Below are 22212 nucleotides of genomic sequence, written 5' to 3' on the forward strand. Positions count from 1 at the left end.
TCTGACCTGTCAGCAGAGGTGAGAAGCAGGTCATGTCCTCCCGTTCCTCTTGCTCCCCCCATTCTCCTCCCTCCAGTCGGATGGGGTAAACGGAGCATCACCCACCAGGCAAACCGGTAGTTGTTGAACTCATTTCCACGGGTGATTTAGCTTCTTGACCCTCCCTGTGACTTAACCCTAGAGAAACACAGCCGCGTTTGGAGGACAGAGGTAAGCTATACAAGAGGGGGGAAAAAAAAGACAGACAGGCACAGGCCTGAGAGAGAGAGACAGAGAAACAGCAAAAATGGAAAGAAAAAAAAAGCGAACTCAAACTAGGTCAGAGACACTCGTCTTTCGCTAGCCCAGAGGGATCACTGGGAAGGTGGGTTAGAAAGTCTATACCGGAGGAGCACTTGAGATTACCTGGCCTCATTTACCGGGTCGGATCGAGTTGCGGCAATGGCACTATTTTTTAGCCACTGACACCGTTTCACCCTTATCCTGGGCTGTGACACAGTTACCAAAAGAAGAAGGGGGGGGGGAATGTCGTCCTGAGACTACAGCCGGCCAGTGACCGCAGCAAGACAGGGGAAGAAAAAACACTTTACCCGGTGAGAACCTGCCAGGCACAGCCTCGGCGGAGATACAGGAGGACACCTTGAAGGAAGCGCGCACGTAGTTGTCAGGATGATGTGCGGTCCAGTCCTGATGTGCTGAATTCACTTTGAAGTCGGCGGGGATCACGTGGAAGGTCTGGAGAGTCGGAAGGACTCAAACATGCGCACTTACCGCGGCATAAAAACATTCAAGAAATGGGAGCAAGTATGTAGACACCGCCTGCCATGCTTGCACAGGTATCATGAGTGGTGTCCCGCAGTAAGCACTCGGGGTGCAGGATGCTAGCAAAATCCGCCTACAGTCCCAATCTAAATGGAAACTGCCAAGCTATGCCATCCGGGCTCCTGTCTTTGTTTGTCCTTTCAATTTGTCACATAGTTAATTTTTCCCATACCCAATACTACGAACCCTTGCTTGGAAAATATTTTTAAAAAAATGACCCTGAGAGAAACCTAATCGTTGCATCTTGTCTCATGCTCAGTGAAACTATATGTACAATGTAACAGTAAGCCGATTGTAAAGACAACAGTTAAAAACCACACATGAAAGTGTAGCTGCAGTGAACTTTTCTTAAACACAATTTGTCTGCAAATTTGCACTCTTCTTCAATGTATGAAAACTGTTACACTTCCAATTGGTGAAACACACTGAAAAGTGCACTTTTTGAAACGCTTCGACTTCACTATGCTTCCATGGACAACTGAGGGCGCTTTTGCTGTGATGTCATCTAGGGAAGACATCGTTCATTGCATAGGTTTTTCTATTGAAACTGTGAACCAAGAATTTACGTACTAAAAATTTGAGAAAGGGATTGGTACTTGCTTACTTGCTTCTTGCAAAGCATGCAAACTACAATAAATCATCAAAGAAGATAATACTCAGTTTTAACATTCCACAAAAATGCAGGACTTTTTTTCATTTGGGCTTTCTTCCTGGGATGACATCACAGTTTTGCTCATTAATATGGAAATACTCATTTGCATAAAACCCAAAATGGCAGTACAATACCCTTGGAAGTAGTGAAACGAAACTTGAAAGTAAGGTAAACTAAGACCAAGAGGAATACAAATTGGACCAAGTTAAAAAAAAAATGCACTGACAATCTGCCTTGAGCAGTAGCACCTCCTCATTCCCCCGGTTGAAAAGAGCCATGTTGGTAAGGGGTGTTCATTTTGTTGGTAGCCACATGACCACAACATGTGCATTTCATATTCTTTTGTGAACTAGCAAAGTGCAGTTCCCACCAAAGGAGCCTCCATTGCAAGGAAAATGGCGCCCTCTCTTGGTCCCGCTCGGGGTGGATACCCAACTTGCATTATATGTGCTGTCCTATAAAAATGGACAAGTCAAGTATTTTGTGTCCATTCAAAAAGTCCTTTGATGCAAATGAAATTGTATATTGTTTGACATACAGAATGCTGCACAGATGACGTGTTGAGGGTTTTGACCGACAAAATCACAGAATCTAAGATCTCACTGACAAACCCCTCTCCATCACAAACAGCTACCGGGTAGCATCCCTCTGTTAAAAGGCACTGGGAGAAGCTTTATCATCCACTGCTGTTGCCCAAGACAAAGTCCCATCTGCTCAATGGCCAGGCAGTTTGTTGCCTCTCAATTTGCCTCTGGGATCACCTGCTCTGGTGGGGGGGGGAACAAAACTCCAAGTCATGGAGGAGGGATGGGACAGAGGCAAATAGTACACTGACACACTGTGCATTGGTTGATGCGTAGAGCAAGGAACCCCCCTCTTGACCCCCAACTTCCCCAAGCACACTGGCTGCCCTGTGCCAGTCACTGCTGGTTGGGGGCTGATGCGAGGCTAATGATAAGAGATAATTTACTGCATGAGTAAATAAACAAAGCAAACAGTGTATGCCTTGCATCACCCATACCACTATGCCCTGCCAGTGTAGGTAATGGCTCCATGGCATGGTAATAAACAGAGTAGTGTACCTGGATGTATGCGAGCATGTATGCATTAGCCCCGTGCAGGCAGGAGTGCAGGCAAGTTCAACAAGGCATCATCCATCTGACCCAGGATTCACCCCAACGGTGACCGCCCGTTAACTCCCTGACTAGCGACGAGCGGGTTCAGGCAGAAGGGAAACTCCCAGTTCAAGTGCAAGGCTCTGTGATAAATGAGGGCTGCGAATTACAGCGCACAAGGACTGGCCTGTATATAAAAAGTCTACATGACAAACTGCCCTGGAAAAAGGGGAGGGGGATAGTTTGACAACAAGCGCAGCCTGGCTTGCAGAAGAGGGTGAGCCCGGAGGGAATATTTATCGCACACTGGTTCATCCAGAGTTCAGTCAGCCAGAGTTCCAGGTTGAAACTAATAAGGCTGGAGCCCCGGCACAGATGAGAAGGTTTTTTCATTCTCCTGAAATTTATGAAGGTATCATTTTACAATCTCTATTATTAACAAAGGCAAACAAATTGTAATGGTCGTGCACTTTACTGAGTTTCTGGGTCTATTTTTCATGCATGATCGGCTTATCTTCAGGATGAATGCAGTGGCAAAATCCGGGATACATGCACATTATGTGTGTACATACATTAACCAGGGCAATTAAAACAATGGAAAACCTACGCAGACAGAGTACAACATGATTTGTGCTTGTCGCATTTGCATCATTAAAAATCATGCCCACTAGCACTTTGGGACACCAAAAGAAGGCACTTTTTAACATGCATTTCATTCACTGTTCAGATGGTGTCTGTAGGTTTTCGAAATAATTAGGAATTATATATGATTTTTGCTCTTTGGAAAGCCTGACTCTTCATTTTTTTTCTGGCCAGGAATGACTGCAAAATGCTGCAGTTTAAAAATGAAAAAAACCAGTAAAAATACAATTACAAATAAGCTAAAACAAAACTTCCCTCCCTCCAAACATGAACATAAATGAACATAAACAGCCCCCTCCCAGGAAAGCAACGGTGAATGTTTGGTTTCTTATGAAATGCATCAGTTCAATAAATCCTGCATCTCCACAGTACATCATTTTCCACACCACTTCCTGCTTCGTGAAACTTGAAGGTTGCAAATTCTGCAACAGTCATGCCAAAGTTGAGAGAGGTGTCACGCACTCATCTGGTTTCCATCCTCAAGTTACATGTAAGTCTTCTGTGTCCCATAGATCATTAGCCCCGGATCTGCATGGCCCATTAACAATACCGCACCAGGATGTGCACTTTTGCTGTGGGCTTTTGTTTGTTTGGTTTGGCCTCTCCTGCCGTTACCCTTTGCTGATATCGGTCACTTCTTTACTTTCATTTGGTATACAATGGTTACGATGAATGACCATCTATCTCTACTCATGGCTGAGAACTTAATTGATTCCTTAATTGATTGCTGTGTGCAATGGCAATGAGCAAATAAAAAAAACAATGCAGGGACGATGAAACAACTTGTGAAACTGTAAAGTACACTCTCAACACAAGCGAAACCTAATTGCCAAGAAAACTTGTCATAATAAGTCGGTTGTTTGAAATCAACACTGGCGCGGTATTTCGGTTTTCCTTGAGGTTAGCACAAGAGTGAGCTACATGTACATGTACTTTCCCAAACTTCATCCATAGACGAGCTTCGGGTTGGAACTCGGGGAAAAAAATTATGGCAGTTGTTTGGAGTAAAATGTCACAGTTGTGGGAGGAAAATTGTCACGATGGTTGATCATCCACCTCAACACTGCCTTCATTAATTCTGACATCAATTCCTCGTGGCCATGCTGATATCAATCCCATACTGCAAGCTTATACTCTGAACATTTGGCTGAATATTCTTGTGAGCAAGCCACCGCGTCCACGCCAGGGAGAATAAAGCATCTGTTTGGGTCATCACTGAAAGATCTTGCATGATGAATTCGAATAACCACACCTGGGTCATTCAATGCCAGAAATTCCAACACCCACTTGTACCAGTAATGTGATGGTCTGCACTTGCACTAATGGGGAAGGGATCTGGACAGAAAGTGGGATGGGTGTGAACACTCTCCTTCCTTCAGTTAGAGGCACGTTGATAACCCTGTCATAACCCATGACGATGATGATGATGTTTACAGCCTCAGACTGCTGGCATGAATGATGCTATCATCTGCGTTCACAGCAAAACTTGATTGCACTAATCACTTGGAGGGACTGGACTGTATGATAATGCAGTTTCATCCAACAAGGACTGCAATGAGTGGCATGCTTACTGTCGATGCAGCATATTCACTGTTGAAGTCACAATCTAAATGTAAATGACTCCATGACTGCATTGTGATGATGTTTTTTGGTACCTACAGAATGAATTGTGGCCCTTAATAAAAGAAGGAAAAACCCCACACTAAAAGGAACAAAGTCGGAATGTGTACTTTTGCATGCATGTGCGTCTCTAAGATATGGGACCCACATGTATTACTTTCTCTTTGTAACAGCTAATATATGGCCTAGATTCAATTATTCCTGTTTCCGCTTCACCGAGTGAAGGGGTCAATTTCTTTTGTAAGGCAAATTTAAGACTGAGGATGTGGGTACATTTCTCTGTCCCCGCCATGTTTTCTGTCCCCACGAAATAGGTGAAATACCGTGTGTGTGTCCCCACAACTACAGTACAAGGATGTGCAAACATGTACAGTACTATCACGATTGAAAACATTCAGACAATGAACTCGGCTTAACCCTGAAAGTAGAAGGCACGTACATTAGAAGCAGATTTGTGGGGCCACATTTGATGCTAAAATTATAGGCGGAATTTGACAGGTTATAAAAGCAATGTGTCATTCCCAACTGCCGAGGGGATTTCCCTTACACGTCCTGCACACCCCTGCTATGCTGGAATGAGCCTTGCCTAGCACAAATAAGACTATGGGTCAGACCACATTGAAAAGGGGGTGCTGGAAGGCATGTGAGATGGCCATCCCTGCCACCGCATTGGTTTCAACAGATCTTTTCAATAAGGCTAATGTAAATTTTGGAATCTTCCATTACGCAGTGGGGAAGAGTTTATGAGCAGAGACGTGCCAGTTAATGGGGAAGGGGGGGGAGATATTTCAAAGGGAATGGAGAGGAGCAACCAACCAGCCAACGTGGAACTGATCACAAACCATAAAGCTCAGAGGTACATGTACAATGTACAGTGTATGTGGTTTTATATTGCTATGCTAGCTGTGGAACCCACTGACACCTTAGCTTTGCACCATTTCACGAATATGTCCCCGCATCATTTACAAAATGAAAAATTTGGCAGAGACCTACGAGGGAATAAAACCAAATGATTTCCAAATAGATTTCTTTGCTCTCTCTTCACCTCCCTCCCCCCTTCATTTTTTTGCAATGAGCGATGAAGCGGACACGTCGCTGTCACGATCTGCAGATGACTTTTGCACAGGCCAAGGTCGGGAGGTAATGAGCCGACACAACAATGACCGCATCCTTCAGCAGACCGTCCTTGCTCTACAGAGAAGATGGAGGGGGGGGGGAAGGAGGAGAACTATTAACTTGAAGATGCCGCCTCTCAGGATCCCCTTATCCATCGCCTTCATAAAGTGCAGGTGGAGTCCTTTGGTAAAAGGGGTGGGGTAGGGCCATGGAACTATCGCTGACAGCTGATTAAAGAAAATGGTTGGCTAAATTGCACGCTGTATTAGACCTAAAGTACAGTCAGGCATTCAATTTCAACACCCAAGGTCAGATTCCAATGGAATTTCATTCTGGACTCTTGTCACTATAGAGTCGGTGGCCTGTACTTATGCATAGTGCCATCAGAGTGGTCTGAACAGGTGAATTTCTATTCCATTTCCGTGGGTAAATACGAATCCTTTTATTGCCACAACAATACAGGACAGACTGCAGTCGTGCGTTTTCATTTGAAAGGTACAGGCACGTAATTACCAAGATCTTTAGTGACTGTATGGTGCTTTTTTCAGAGAGGTAGGCCTACAGAAGTATGGTACATCTGGCCATGTATGAATTCATCTCGGCTTGAAAATCTGCCCTCCCTTCCCAGCCAAACTTTAAAAACACCCTGACCGTTCCCAGGACTTTCTTTTAAAAATCTGACAACTCTTGGGGGTATCCGAGGCCATATTACCAATGCACCGAGTATTTTGAAAGGAAATGTGTAGACTTGTTGACCAGTGTTAAAAATTTATGTAAAAAGAAAGGAGGGGGCCTTGTAAATTTTGAACAAGTTAAAACTGTCTGTCCAAAAATGATTTTGCCTGTCCTCAGGACACAAGAGGACAGGCACATGGCTTGATGAGACACTAAATTAAATGTATTCATGGACAATAAAGAACCATTTGATCAGCCCTTATTCTAACTTTCTGTAAGTCAGGAAAATGTAGCACCCCTCCCATGTTACTGTGTCCAAAATGGGATGGCAGTCTCCTGTTTCCGACCATTTCCAAAAGTTTCCGTAACTATGTCCAAATGGGATGGCAGTCTCCTGTTTCCGACCATTTCCAAAAGTTTCCGTAACTATGTCCAAATGGGATGGCAGTCTCCTGTTTCCGACCATTTCCAAAAGTTTCCGTAACTATGTCCAAATGGGATGGCAGTCTCCTGTTTCCGACCATTTCCAAAAGTTTCCGTAACTATGTCCAAATGGGATGGCAGTCTCCTGTTTCCGACCATTTCCAAAAGTTTCCGTAACTATGTCCAAATGGGATGGCAGTCTCCTGTTTCCGACCATTTCCAAAAGTTTCCGTAACTATGTCCAAATGGGATGGCAGTCTCCTGTTTCCAACCATTTCCAAAAGTTTCTGTAACTATGTCCAAAATGGGATGGCAGTCTCCTGTTTCCGACCATTTCCAAAAGTTTCCATATGCAGACACACCCATGTCCAAAAGAGGGATGGCAGTCTCCTGTTTCTGACCATTTCCAAAAGTTTCCATATGCAGACACAGCTGTGTCCAAAATGGGATGGCAGTCTCCTGTTTCTGACCATTTCCAAAAGTTTTCATATGCAGACACAGCTGTGTCCAAAATGGGATGGCAGTCTCCTGTTTCTGGCAGTCTCCTGTTTCTGGCAGTCTCCTGTTTCTGACCATTTCCAAAAGTTTCCTGGGGAGATTTTTCACTCGCAAGCTGTCATTGCTTTGTGCAGCGGTTGTGTGGTACATGTACAAGTGCCATTGTGTCAAGGAGTGAAAAATGTGTTGCATTATAACAACACAATGCCTGTCAGTCAAACTCTGACAAACGACCTGAAATTTTTCAGTGCAGCCTCCATAAATCAAAGTTAACCAGGCAGGGCCTGCTGTCTGGCACTGCTCTCTGGCAGTAATGTGTACCTGACCAAAAACATAATTTGTCAAGTACTCTCCAGGGCCATCAGGTCAGGGAACCAAGCTGTCCCTGACACTTTGAACCCTAATCTTACGCACTTCATGGGAAAAAGTTCTGCAAGTCTCAAACTGCAAACATACATCTATTTTGCACAGCACCCCAAATATACATGTACATGTATGTGTCTGTATGTGAAATACAGCACAAGGATTGAAAATGCTTAAATGGAAAGGCCAGGCCTTTTCATCATTCTTGTAAAAACAGTGGATGTGAAAGTATTCAAAACAACTTTCAATGTATTTTCTATATCTGCCACACTGCAGCACACTTCAAATCACATTTCCATAACTTTCTGAACTGCAAACTGTCTACTTCTCTTTCAGATTATGTTGTGGACCCACGACTCCTTCACAAATAATCAATTTGTCTTTCTTTTTTAATCAATGGTGGCAGGTTGAAAATCAGGCCAAACTGCAGTATCCATGGAACAGGACCAGTGGTCAAGTGGTCAGGGCACTGGTCAAGTGGATTACGGCTGTTGATTCTTTCGCTTGCTGAACCAGGGATTACACATGAACACAGATTCATTGCTCTGCAGACTAAAAGAACAAATAAGGGTGGGGGGGCCTTGAAAAGCTTTCTTTCACAACATTTTGATTAAAATCAGGAGAGGTTTGTAAACAGGGAATTGATATGTGCTTCTTACCTTCTATACCTTCTTTCCAAAGATTTTGTTCGACAATTTGACTTCATTTCTTTCAAACACCCCCCGGCCATGAAATGGTAGGTGCCTGTTGTAAGTTGTCGTATTCTAATCTCCATATATGGAAATCGGCACGTGTGTGGTGTGTACTGCGCGAGGTGGTGCAGAATGTGATGAACCAGCTGGTGCTTTATGACTTGTTTAGGACTGGCTGCATGACCGGCTCTCGACCAGTTCTATTTCTAAACTATCTGAGGTATTCATGAATTATTATCTTTGAGCTTCAAATGTTAAGTCTGAAATGTTGCAGACAGCAAGAAAGCTCCCATGTTTCTTCAATCATCTGGACTATGGATAAGCTCAGAAAACCACTAGATGGAAGGGCAATAAAGTAAGGTAAATTAATGAATCAGTCAAACGGGAGAGAAGGAAAAAATGTTCTTGACTGGAAAGAAATGAGCAGTCTGGAATTCATTTATTCAGTCCCCAAAACACTGGCAGTGTAAGTTCTGTTTAATATCACTCCCGTAAAAAAAAACCAAAAACGTGGGCTATTTTGTAGAGCTCTTACTACTCTGAACCACAGCAACAAAGAATAAAAAGTTGTTTTATAACAAAAAGGACTGGGGGCCTCCCCAGATGTAGCTAGGCAAGAAGGGAGCAAGTTTGTTCACACTTCATGCATCTTGCCTACAGGTGAAGGGGAGGGGGGTTCTGGGAAAACATGCAGTTATGCCGAGCACTAACCATGCTTTTAAATATTAGAATGATAATGAAATGGATGTACATTCTCACATTTTATTTATCAAGACATTATGACATAGAACCTTTTAATCCCTTCCATGATACCAGTAATGTTCATGTAATTTTAAGGATGGTCCCTTACTGGCATAAATGCCATTGTACTGTTGCATCTGTTTTGGCTGGTTCCTGGTGGATTGGAGCTGAGCGCAAATTCCCCTAAGCAGCTTTGTTAGTTACATGTACATGTGCTTGGGCCATGCAGGTGACAAAAGTCCTTATATGATACAAGCTCATCCTATCATTGGTTGATTGCAAGAAAAAGAAAAAAAAAGTTAAGGTGCTGAGTACATTGGAACCATGCACTACTCAGTGCTTGAATGGAAATTACACGAATTCATTTTCCACCTGAAAAATGGAATTTCATTGTTCCCGGCCACAGCTGATGGGTTACTGAAATGAAAAAAAAAAAATGAGATCGAAAATTCACAAAAGCGAAATAAAAAAAAAAAAAAAATTGGAAAAAACTTGGTAATATATTACTTCTAATGTTCTTGTATGAGCATTCAAATCCAGTATGCCTTGCGGCAAAACAAGTTAAGCACAGTCAACCACAGCAAACACTCCAACGAAAGAAGCGGGTAAACAGGGGGCAAATATAAATAGAAACACTAAAACTTGATCACTTGCTCAAGTTGAAGCCTGGTTCCCCGGCCCCCGCATTCAGATGAAAAGACCAACTCTCCTGGAAACTCACAAGAGCATTAAGTCATGCCTGGCTAGCCGTGCACAGATTCTGCGGGCAGATATGAAACCCGTGGATTTTTTTCTTTCATTTTTTCCTCCGTCCCTCTCTCTCTCTGAGCAGTGGGCTATTGTCGCATGCCCAAGCTCCCTGCAAACAGGAAGCACCGCAACAAAAGAGGATGTCCAGGTCACTCCAGGACAAAAGACAAGCTCCGATACGCTGTGTCGGCCCACTTCTGCCGAGCTGCCTATTCTGACGTGTCCCTATATGGACAGGTTGGCACGCAACAAAGAAAGTGCGAGGATAAAGTTCACCAGTATCTGAAAGTACAGCTAGTCCCTGTGTGACGACAGGCAAAGTACGGTGCCTGCAGGAAAAAGTGCGGCTGCCCCAGGCTGGGCCCATACAAAAAAAGTGCAAACAACCCGCTAGTCACCCATGTTGTCTTCTCAACATGATCCGTGCTGGCTCTGTCTCTTTCTGTATATGGGTCTGTGTGGTTTTTTTTTTCTCAGCTCCCCTTTTTCCAGACTTTGGCCATGATGCATGTAGTCCTGCCGGGCTGCAAATGGCTGCCACAGTTGGTGCAGTGCCAAGAGAGAATGAGACAGACTCGATGCAGAGGGGAGAACAAGAGTTGAAAGAGGGCCAGAGAGTGAAAACTGAGCTTGCAATTGTCTGGGGGGGGCTGGCCGGGCCCTGAAATGATTTCTCCCCCGTTGCCGGGCACTGTGATGAGAAGCAGAGAATGCCAGTGCACAGAAGGAAGCCTTGCCAACTTGACAATTCACCCTGCCCGCTGCACGACTCCATTGTGCCGGGCACGTAAGTTGGCGCTTGAGCTGCAGGACCCCTGGGTCCCTCACCAATGTGTCTAACTAGCCAGGCAATTTGCTTCACCCCAGGGTGGCTGATCCCAGCCCAGCTCAGGCACAGGGAGAAACACACAGGTATTTCCACCAAAAACCAGCCCGGCAGCCCGTAATGGGTCTCTCCAGGGTCAAAGTTCACACTATTCCTGTGGGGCCTGGCCACACCTCAGCCACATCTCATCATTAACAGTGCCAGCCAGCCCCGAAGTGGCCTTGCCCTTGGCAACCGTGAAGTGCTGATAAACTACCGCATAGCCAGTGGGCTGAACTTGAACTTCTGATAGGTCAAATCTGCTGTGACCCTTGCAGAGTGTAAATACACAAAGTGCTCTTAGAGTCAATGAACCAACAAAATCTCTAACCCAATCTGCACTTGAAGGTGAAACAACTGCTGGGCTTTATGAAGAAAAAAAGCAACAGAAAATAAAATTGACAATAATTGATAAATGAAGATCTGCTGACTGAGACTTGTACAGGCTGGCAATAAGAAAAAAATTGGAAACACTATGTCAACATATCTATGAAGGAAATATCGCTTAGTGTGCCTCACTGAAAAATATACAATTATTCAAAGCAGACTTGAAGTTGGATTTGCACAAGTAAACAATTCAAACAGCTTCATAAATATCTAATAATATCACTCTGTGTTTCACTTTCTTCAGTGGTCAAATTAAAAATACGAGCTTTGAGGCCAAACTGCTGGGTAAGAATTGTGCTTTGCCTGCCTTATTTTTGACTAACACAGTGCCCCTCAATAATCTGATAGCAGTGACACAGGAGGAGTGAGATGTCCTGAAGGGAAGTTTACCAAAATCCACGGTCTTAACGGGGCTTGATAAAACCTTCCCACAAACATGTTAAGTTTTATGGGCTTAGACAAGGCCAATCTGCTCTTGTGGATGACAGCACTTTTTTACCCAGGAAGTCCTGGAAATCCGGGATTAGCACTCAGAACACCCTCGAACTTTCTTCCCTTTTTTTATTTTAGCTTTTTCTTTTTCCAAAAAAGAAAACCGAGAGCACCTGGTACCCGTCCCATCACTGACCTTGAACTAGTTAGCAGGTAATGATCAGGGACTGGAGGGAATGGGTTGCCAGTGGTTTGATCCCGAATCTCTTTATGTCCTTGTCACCTGCAGGAGGCGGAATGCTTTTGTGCAGTTCCACAGGTTGTCCCCTCTGAACCGAAAATGGTGTGGTCCTCTCATGTAACACCAAAATAAGATTGAGATCTTTCCAATGTGTGGTACACGGGGATATTTTCCTTGAACTCCTCAACACTTTATGTATTTGAAAACTGTTCTCATCTTAATCTGGTAAATTTACCACGTAAAATTGTCAAAAAGAAAGAATACATGGAGACATGGTTTTCTATCGTCTGAAGAAAACAAAACCAAACATTTCAACTAATCATAATGCTTCAACCGGAGGGTCGATGAACCATTTTTTGTTAAACTTTCTGCTGAAATTCCAGCACAAGTACATGAACTTTGGTACAGGGCATTTCTTTAGGAAAACGCCCTGAATTGTTATTGACAAAGTGCATGTACATGTATGCTAACTTGTGCAGACGGTGTGAAATGCACCAAAGTGCATCGATGAAGCAGAACATTTTTAAAGGCCCAACTCCAACCAAGGGCAGAGCCTCTGGGGAGAGCCAAACGTTGGGGGGGGGGGAATTGAGAATTTTCTTTGTTTAACCTTTATGGCCTTCCTGAGGGGCAAGTTTAATTTTGGGGGCTTTTTGTTGCACAGTTTTGGAAGGATGAGAAATGAAAATGCCTCCCCCCATCTCCTTTCGTTTTTCAAAAAATTCAGAGGCCTTTTTTGGCCTTCTGAGTTAGGCAATGAATGTACCTGACATGATTTGGACATATGTGGAAGATAGTCAAGTGGTCCGAGTCCGGATCACTCCCATGATGACAATGGCCAGATGCCTTCAGAAACGAAATTCAAAGTGTACATCTCAGCCCTTCTTCTGCATACCAGGAAGCCTTCTGTGTCAGCCATCATGTGGATAGTTTACCAAAAATGGCTGAATGAATTGTAAGTCCAAACTTCAAGATACTGTACATTTTTAATACGGCCAAGAAAATAACACTTGAAGCCCATGGCAAGAACTCTGTCAACTACAAGGGTATGCATGTATGTTCGGCATGTGAAAGTGAGAAAATGCAGACAGTAAATATTCAGTTTTTTTTTCAGTAATTTCCTGCAATTCTTATCACTCTCCTGCACAATTTTTTGAGGGAAAAATGAGAAATAGAGTTCAATGTACTCTTCATTTGGCCTTCCTCGTTTCGTACCTCTCCCCACCCCTCAAGAAATTAAACTGGAATGGTCTGGAGGGGGTAGATAGGTGTCAGTAAAAAATGGGCAGGGGGGAGGGGCAGGGGGAAAGGGGGACAGGAGAGTGTGCTCTCGGGCAAACATTGCGCCAGATTATGTGGGGAGGGGGGAGCAAGCCCCAGATAGTAAGTGGATAACTTAATCCGGCTACGGGCATTCAGTGCTGACCCCACTGGGGGTTCCTTCATATGAATGCGGGTCAACTTGCACTTTCATAACCTTTCAGTTCCAATAACAACTATAAAAAACATGTTCAGAAGTCCTAAAATAGCAACTTGCTGTCAAGATCCTCCACTGCCTTGGAGGGGAGGGTCACATCTTCGTCCAGGGACAACAAAAAGATAATGAAAAAAAATGTGGCAAGATGTTTTTGTTTTCCTATTTATGAAGGCACACTTGCAATGAAAAATCTTTACTTTTGGTCCTTTTCAAGGGAAAACAGCATTTTTTACAATCCCCATTTTTGGCTTTGCTCCAACCCCTGCTCGGTTAATGGGCAGACCTACTGCACTTCACGTTCTCAAGAAGCTTTATACTCGGAGTATAATGCATATTATATTATTGCACCCCTGGGGTTGTGAATTAATACGTTCGAACTTTGCTGACTGCTATCCGAATGGAAGTTCAGTTTCTCTGAAGGGGTCCTGGGGGGGGGCAGGGGGACTTGCCAGCGCTAGAGCAAGACTGTATCCATTGAAAGTAAAAGGGGGAAAAAAGCGTTGTTTGTTATCTTTATTGGCTCAAGTGCTGCTGGAGGATTTGGGAAAATCGAAAGAAAATTGATTTGCCAGGGGTGGGGAATATAATCACAACAGCATGATGGACTGTTTGTCACGTCAACTGGGGTTGTTTTTCAGTGCGACATAAATCTGATTCGCCCATTTTCAGTGCTTAAATTTCTACATCCACTATTTCATTCTTACACGAAGTCCATACCCTCAGTCAAGCATCTCTGTGACACTGTCCGACTGTTTTGCAAAGAAATGTAGTACTAATGATGAGCTCCAAAAAGAAAAACAGACCAATAGAATACAAAAACTGCTTTAGTAACATTCCACTCGGGCAGTCCTAATGACAGCCATCGATCCATGTGCTACCAACTGGAATGTTGCAGTGAAGAATCAGCATTCCCTGGGGGGAATGGCTCACACCTAAAAAGGACGGTCTGAGAAGGGGTGATGGGGGAGATGCTGCAAGAATTGCAGATCCCAATTTTGACGACGTGCGTCAGGGGGACGTGCACTTTTCAACACGTGTTCAGGGACACTAACGCTTCACACATAAGCCCAAAGAAAATTGGGAGTCTTGTGCAAGCCGTGATGCATGCAAAGCCCCGTCCACACCGGGCTTTTAATCATAAAGCTCACTTCTCCAATTTGAAGTCCGGTTCAGACAGGCTGAGATATTTTGCTCTCGGTCGCTTTTCCTGAATTTGGCAGTTACTTCTACGGGCCGATTGCTGAACAGGAAAACTGACCAGATAACTTTCCGCGAGACAATTAAAACATTACGGACAGTGTTAGTTGGTAAAAATGGCTACGGAAAGCAAACACCGGGGCCTGTGTGCAAGGTCATGCAGCACAAGGACACCACACATGCATGCTTGGCAAGTTTCACGCAGTGTGGCACATATGTAGCAAGCTTCCGGTGCGTTGTTCCTCTTTTGGTCACAATCATAGCACAGTCAGATGTTAGATTCATGTTACCAGTGCACCCTACCCAGGTGACACTGAAGGATGCCAACGCTGTGTCTTACAAAGATGCAAAAAGCATGACATTCGAGTAAATGTAGGAGTAGGAAAGTCACGCAGGGTGCCCTTATTAATCATTACACAGGCAGCTGGGTTACCGGACCTTCCCCACCATCTCATTAAACTTTCCCCTGTGTTGAAAGTCCAAGTGCGGACGGCGGTCACATTTGACCATTTTTCATAATGCGATCTTCTTGATAAAAACCTTTAATAAAAAAGTCCAGTGCAGACGTACATGTAGCTTATGTGGTAAAGCTGTACCACAAGCACGGTCCAGAAATAGCCACAAAGGCCTGCTTTCAGACAGAAAAAAAAAAGAACAATGTTGGGCCGAAACAGGCAGTAAGTAAAGACTTATTACATGCACGTATCTCACTTCTCGGGACAAACATTCAGATTAGCTGGGGGGGGGTATAACAATGTGCTCAGAGTTCTTTATTTCACATGCAACTGCACATACATGTGTCTTCCAACACCACAGACTCTCAGCTTTCACTCTGGAGGCAACAATTGGTGAGGTTTCGTTCACACAGATCAGCAGGCTACCAGCCCGGCTGGACTTCAGTACCGTGCTGCCTGCATCCTCGCTCATCTGCTGCTTGCTAGAGAGTGTACCGGTACTTGGGCACTTTGCTCAAAATGATCGCTTCTTTGGGCTTGAAATCAGCAGCGTATGTTTACAGGGCGACATGCAGGCCAGCGTCGGGCCAGTTTTGGGTTATGGGATGAGGTTTTATAGGACTTGGGACCCACCTGGAGCTGTGTGACATTCTTGTGGGCAGTCTGCAGTTCCTCCACGTGTTTCTCTTTGGCTTTCTCGGCCAAGGCAAGACGTTTCTGTAATGCTCGGCACTGCATCCAGAAACACAGAGAGAAAAAAGTACAAATAATATTGAAACCTTGTTAAAATGAATTCAATTAAATTTGACTGTTGGCTTGCACTTCACCAATATAAAATTATTGAGCATCACATGTAACTTCTTTCCAATCTTCACATACAAGTACCTTGCACCAAAGAGTTACAACTAGACCTGTTTGTGGAATATTTCAGTGTTTGTCTTTCAGAATGTTCTGTTATTTCTCTGGGTACATGGTTAGCAATGTACAAGTGTGTATGCAAGTAATGTATGGAAAGAGAAAACCTACTAGACACTCAAAAATCATGACAGCTCAAAATCTTTGAGCAGCATAGTGAAATCGTTCCAGGGGTGCTGTTTCTGTTTTTTTTTTTTAATTGTTGAATTTTCTCCAAATGAGCCCCTTGACCACAGAAGGTCTTGGTAATTTCACAAGCAATAGTCAAATTACTTGCGCCAGACAACCATTCCTTCTATTATTGCTTAGACTACTTAAGTGGAACGCAAGCCTTCACACAGTTGTGCTCTTGAAATTTTTAAAATAATGCTCATGGCAGTTATGAAGTACAACGGGGTGATCTATTGCCTCAGTTATCACCCTCCCTTTACCCACCCCCCCTCCCTCCTCCTATCATGCTCTAAACCTACACCAAACTGGGCAGAAAACATATACCAGGCAAGATATGAGACAGAGGGGTACCCCCCCTTACCTGCCCAATCCCTATACACACTCTAGTAAATGGTTCCCTATCACATCCCTCCTAGAAGTCTGTAAAAATTCCTGAGATTTCGATCAAACAATGACCAACACAAAGGCTCTCTCTCCGTCCCATATCTTGCTTCAAATGAGAAAACAAGAAGTACATACACATTAAACTCATGTTATAAGAAAATACTGCTGTAACAAAGGATTTTTAGAAAGAGTAACTTTCTTGAATTCTTGATTTTTTTCTTTTTCCACTCCTTTGTTAACAATGTCCTGGCTTATAACAAATTATTTTGTCTGATCCCTTTAGCTTTGTTATAAAATGAGTTAGAGTTGACTGCAACTGGCTTGGTCCAACATTAAAAAAAATCAGAACACGACAACAAACAAGAGAAAACAAAAACAAGAAACACACGCACGAATGCAAAATAGCTCATTTCAATACGGCCAGTCACGCGATGCGGCGCTGGTGCTGCCTTCGTCGCCTGTGTCTGAGCCAATTGACTGTGTCGCCAGTCAGTCTAACAAGATTGCCTACTAAACGCCGCAACTCTGCCAGCTCCCAACAAAATGATTAGCGCCGATCACCTGCTTCGGAGTGCCGCTGAATAGCCAGCGCTTGGGGCACTTTTGACTCCCCAGGGGAAATTTTTTCTACCTTCGGTGTAACCCCGCACCTTCTCGGCTCGAGCACAGACGAGAGCATGTGCATACGTGGCGGGTGTCTGATTGAATTGTACGATGCTTCGCACGTCTGTTTCCTACCATCAGCCCCCACCCACAAAAAACCTCCTCGTAGTTTTTAACGCAATAGGGCTTTAATGAGATTGGCCCAAGCCTCTCATCTGTTCATTTCCCCACATTTGTTGTCGCTACGAGGCCCATTTGCAGAGGAGAGTAGGCGGCGGTGATGGAACGGGGGAGTTTTGGAATGGGGGAGTGGGGAGGCATGAAAACGAAGAGTCAGACCTCAAAGTACGGTGAACCGGTTTATGCGTGAAGAGGTAGGGGCTTACCTGTATTGGCTGAGAAGGGGGGGGACGTGAATACAAACGGGGATGCCTTTGAAATGTTGTAAAGTCAACCATGAAAGTGATGTGGCTTGGTTCTTATTGTCAAGATCAGATACTTGGCCCAGAAATTTCAATTGCAGTTATCAATGGATAAAAACAATTCAAGTAATTCCTTTTGTTCAGACTTGGTGTCAAAGGCATGTCTCTTCAGAGACAATGAAGATTACAAAGCCTTAAACCACTGCAGACAATGAGTCAGTTCAGTATTTCAACATTGCATGCCCACAATGAAGAGCGCGCCTGAGGTTGTTCAGATGCGCGTGCGAGGCCTGGCCTATCAACACCGCCCTAACGCACGTATGTGGACTTGCGGGGCTTTGCTCCAGAATGACCTTGCTTTTTTGAAATACCGCGCTGGCTCGTTTCCCCAAGTGCTGTACGGTATGTACAAGCAAGTGCTACACTCAAACTTGGTATTGAAGGTGTGGACAAGAGAGGTGATATAAACCTACTTGAAACTGTTGTAAAATGCACATTATCGAAATCCTGCCTCAATCCAAGGCGTTCAGATTCATATGCCCTGCAGCCTGTGCACCTGCCCTCCAGACGTTACACCTAGCATTCTAATTGCTGGAGTGCAAATGCAGAGTGCGATTGGTATGGAATGTCCCGCAGCTGGCATTTTTTTACCCCTTCTTTTTGTTTTACAACCGCGCATGTTCTCAAACTCGCTTTCTTTTTCTCTGAATAAGTGACCGAGTTACCCCCATCAGCTTGGCCCTCAGTGGCAGCGTTTATGAATCATTGATTGGAATCCGAGGATGCGAATCAGTTAAGCTCCATCCATTTTGCATGTTCTGACACTCTCCCAGGCATTGGCTTTGCGGGGATGAAATATTGATAAGATGCCAGGGGGATTCTTGGGCTGTGTTTGTCAGACTGGCGCCAAGAACTCCTTCCCCTGTTTTGAGGAATGAAATATTCATGCCAAAGAAGATGTAAGGCTTCTTTCACACTCTTGTATTGAAATAGAGTCTTTCAACTCAGCAGCTAAAAAAAAATGAATGAAAAAATAATGCACTTATTCAAACAGTGCTGGTACTCAACACACTGTACACGTACATCATTACCCCTGATCACAGGGCTTAGTTAGATACATTCTTAAAACTATCTTACATGTAGCTCCCTAGCCAAGTAGGGCCTATGTCTCCAGCTCAGTGCCATTTAAGATGCAACCTGGCTAATCAAATGCAATAACCCTCTCTATTCTCACAAGCAACAATTTACGCTCCAAGGTGGGAAACGGCCAGTGAGAGTGTAAGGGCTTGCCAGGGGTCACAGCATGGTCACAGGGTATGTCCCACTGCTGGATTTGAACCTGTGACCTGATGATTGGGGAAGTTTCAAAGCCTGACCACAAGGCTGCCTGCCCAACTAATGGCTGAATGGCATCGTCTGTAATCAGAAAGTTCCACCTGATAAAATTTTAAAAAGCAATACAGGGCTTTTAGGAGGGGGAGTAGAACTCTTAAATACAAAATTGACACGTGAACCTTTGGATCCTACATTTCCACACTGTTCCTGCTCACAATCTTTTGCCTCTGTCTTTGAGTGATGACCAACTGATTGGTGGCGCTGCTCATGTGGGGACACGGCCTTTTTACTTTTCTGTTACATGTTGGTTTTAAATTCGTTTTTATGTGCATTTTCTATGAAGTTGTGATTTGTCTGAAAGTCAGATGACGTGTCAAGCATCATGTTTTCCTCTGGTGGTGGTTTTTATTGCCTTTCTGACTTTATCATGGAGTGCTAGACGAATTTTGGGTGCAGCTATCGACGGCACCGGTGAGGGCGAGTCCTTGCCATGGATATCATACAGCCCTGAATTTCTGCTGAGTCGACGTGGTTTTTCGGCACGGCCAAAAAGTGTAATACATGAGGCATGTGCGGGTACTCTCAAGGTGAGTAAACGTGGGAATAAGGGTGGCGTGAGGAACAGAACGTCACTTCCGACAATTATTCACGGAAATCTTCAGAGTATACAGAACAAAACTAATGAACTCAGAGCCTGCCACCGCTTTCTCGCAGATTACCACGATTTAAGTGTAATATGCATGACTAAAACATGGCTGACGGAGAACAACCCAGACACCCTGGTTGACCTGGACGGGTACACGCTGCTGAGGATGGATAGGAATAATGATTCAGGAAAAAGTAAAGGTGGAGCTGCATGTGCATTTATACACGAAAAATACAGTACCGGGATGCCAGCACATATTACCATCAAGCGAGGGTTTTGTACTAAGGATATCCAACTCCTCAAGTGGCATTTATCGGCGGCCATTTTATTTGTCACTGGAAATCAATCAAGTTATGCTGTTTGTGGTGTATATACCCCCTTCAGCAGATGCTAAGATAGCAGCCGATACAATCTGTGACTTTGTATCTCAAGCTGAGACGGTGTCACCTGATGCTGCTAAGGTTCTTCTTGGTGACTTCAACCCACGCAGTTTAACGGAATACATGCCTACTATCAAGTCCATCAATTGTCCAACCCCGAAGGATGCTTGTTTGGACGTTTGCTACGGCAACATTCCAGGGGCATACTGAGTGAAACAGTTACCCAGTCTTGGTAACTTTGATCACAATATGATCCTGGTGATTCCTGTCTATTGTCCCCAAATGCAGAGGGAACTTGTTAAAAGAGTCTGGGTCAAGTCTTGGACAAGCCAAGCTATGGAGATACCGCAAGGGTGCTTTGCATGTACAGACAGGAATGTCTTCATAGATACCGCAGTAAATCTTGATGAGGCTGTTGTTACATCCAACCAAGTGCATTTTCGTGCAGATCTACTGGTTCCCCCCAAAACAGTGAATTGTTGGTGGATTTATTTGAGTCAAATATGCGCAATAAGATCGCTCTGATCATGGCAGACAGGTGTCATCCGTTACATAATAGGTTTATTCATAGTCTGAGAAGTAACCGGCCGGTACAACAGAGAGTAAGAACTGCACGTCATTTGTTCCATTAGCTTTAATGGGATAACAAAGTTATATTAAATTGAATTGAAACCTTGAAATCTCTCGTTTTGAAAAAAAAAAGCTTCCAAAATGAAAAGGCTAGTTCAACTTGGCACGAAAACTTACATAACTGTGAATGTGGCATCAAGTAATATAAGTTGCAACTAGCTACTAGAGGTCAATATATGGATACTCAAATTTTTGCAAATTTGCAGCTCGCACATTCATCTTGAAGTCACAAATTCATGTTCACTGCCATTTTTGTTCTGAGAATGAACCACTGCTTGACATACTCAGCACAATGCATAAAAATTTCCCATGCATTAAAGTCTACCTTTCATTTTTTGAGAGAAGCTCTTTACATTCAGAAAACAATTTAATGAATTTTGTTCAACCCAAGGCAGGGATTACTCAAACAATATCAGCTGATAAGCCAACCGCCAATGCAGGAACGAAAAAACCACAAAAGTGCACGCTGGGTGAAGGTTGTAAATGAATAAGAGAATATCAACACTAAAAAAAAAAAAAAACAAGCTGCCAACACACTGTACATTAATCCTCATCTGTGGTGTGAAGCCAAAGTGCTAGTCAACCCAATTTGTTTCTCGGTAACTTGCTCAGTTTCCATCTCTCCCCCAGCCCCCCCACCCCCTTGGGGCCTATGATGGAGAAGGGACCCATTACAGTGTGACATGTTCAGGAGCTTTTGTGAACATGACTCTCTCGCCACTGAGTGGTGTGTGTGTGAGTGTGGGGGGAATTAATGCCAGCGACATCACTCAACCCTGTTATGCTCTTTGTGGCTTTCCTAATACACTGCTATCAACCTTCCTCTCTCATTTGTGATACACTGGCGTGGATTTGAAATTTCTGAACTTTTCTCTCCATCCAATTCCCTTGCATACCATACATGTAACTCAAAAGAACCAGCCACATTCAATTCTTCTCAAGTGTTCTGAACTTCACGCTTGAAAGAAAATGATGTTAAAGCTCCTTGACATTTCATGTTTGCTTTCCACATGTCAGGGTGTAAGGACTGTACCACTCTGCAACTACAGAGAAATCTCTCTGCCTGCGAAGTACTGGCACTTTCAATTGCCAACCCCCCCTCCCTCAAATGGAAAGGGCCTCCTTAATCTGACCCTTCCAGGAAAGGTCAGTATGACACATCAGTCATGCCTGTACCCATGTGTACCTCAGGGGGCCGACATTTCTGGCTTTTCTGCATAGGTAGACCAGTAACCCACTGGCCTTTCCAGAATTTGAGTTGGGGGAAGTTGTTTCTTGTGAATGAATGTATAACTTTTTATCTGAAAAGGAATCCACATCCCCCAACATAAGTGGTAGTGCCATATCTAAAGTGTCCGTACACTGTACCTTAAAAAAAAAGCAACATGTCACAAGTGGCGGGTGGGGTGGGGTGGGGTGGGGTGAGGGGGCAACTTGCCCACCCTTCTCCCACCCAACCCCACCCATGGATTCATCGCAGATACAGCCTCACATTCCCACAAGTCTACACCACAGATGCATGTTTATTGGTGTGGACCACCCACCATACATGTACACGTAAGT

General features: G+C 44.1%; 1 protein-coding gene and 1 long non-coding RNA gene across 2 annotated transcripts in view; both read right to left on the reverse strand.

Annotated features, from left to right (window-relative positions):
- Positions 1 to 22212, reverse strand: part of ppp1r21 (protein phosphatase 1 regulatory subunit 21) — an 85633-nt gene that overhangs the window by 10579 nt on the left and 52842 nt on the right. Inside the window, exon 17 of the mRNA XM_087141915.1 lies at positions 15797 to 15895. Within this exon, the coding sequence (XP_086998041.1) occupies positions 15797 to 15895 (99 nt within the window). The remainder of the gene's footprint in view (positions 1 to 15796; positions 15896 to 22212) is intronic.
- LOC147800526 (uncharacterized) lies at positions 6385 to 15784 on the reverse strand. Its single transcript, XR_015426643.1, has 2 exons — positions 10010 to 15784; positions 6385 to 9776 (listed from the first exon to the last, which is right to left on the reverse strand). It is a non-coding gene; the product is annotated as an uncharacterized LOC147800526 (long non-coding RNA).

Source organism: Acanthaster planci, linkage group LG01, assembly GCF_054643075.1.
Source record: "Acanthaster planci isolate LZ-2023a linkage group LG01, COTS_SCS, whole genome shotgun sequence".
Classification (NCBI taxonomy): domain Eukaryota; kingdom Metazoa; phylum Echinodermata; class Asteroidea; order Valvatida; family Acanthasteridae; genus Acanthaster; species Acanthaster planci.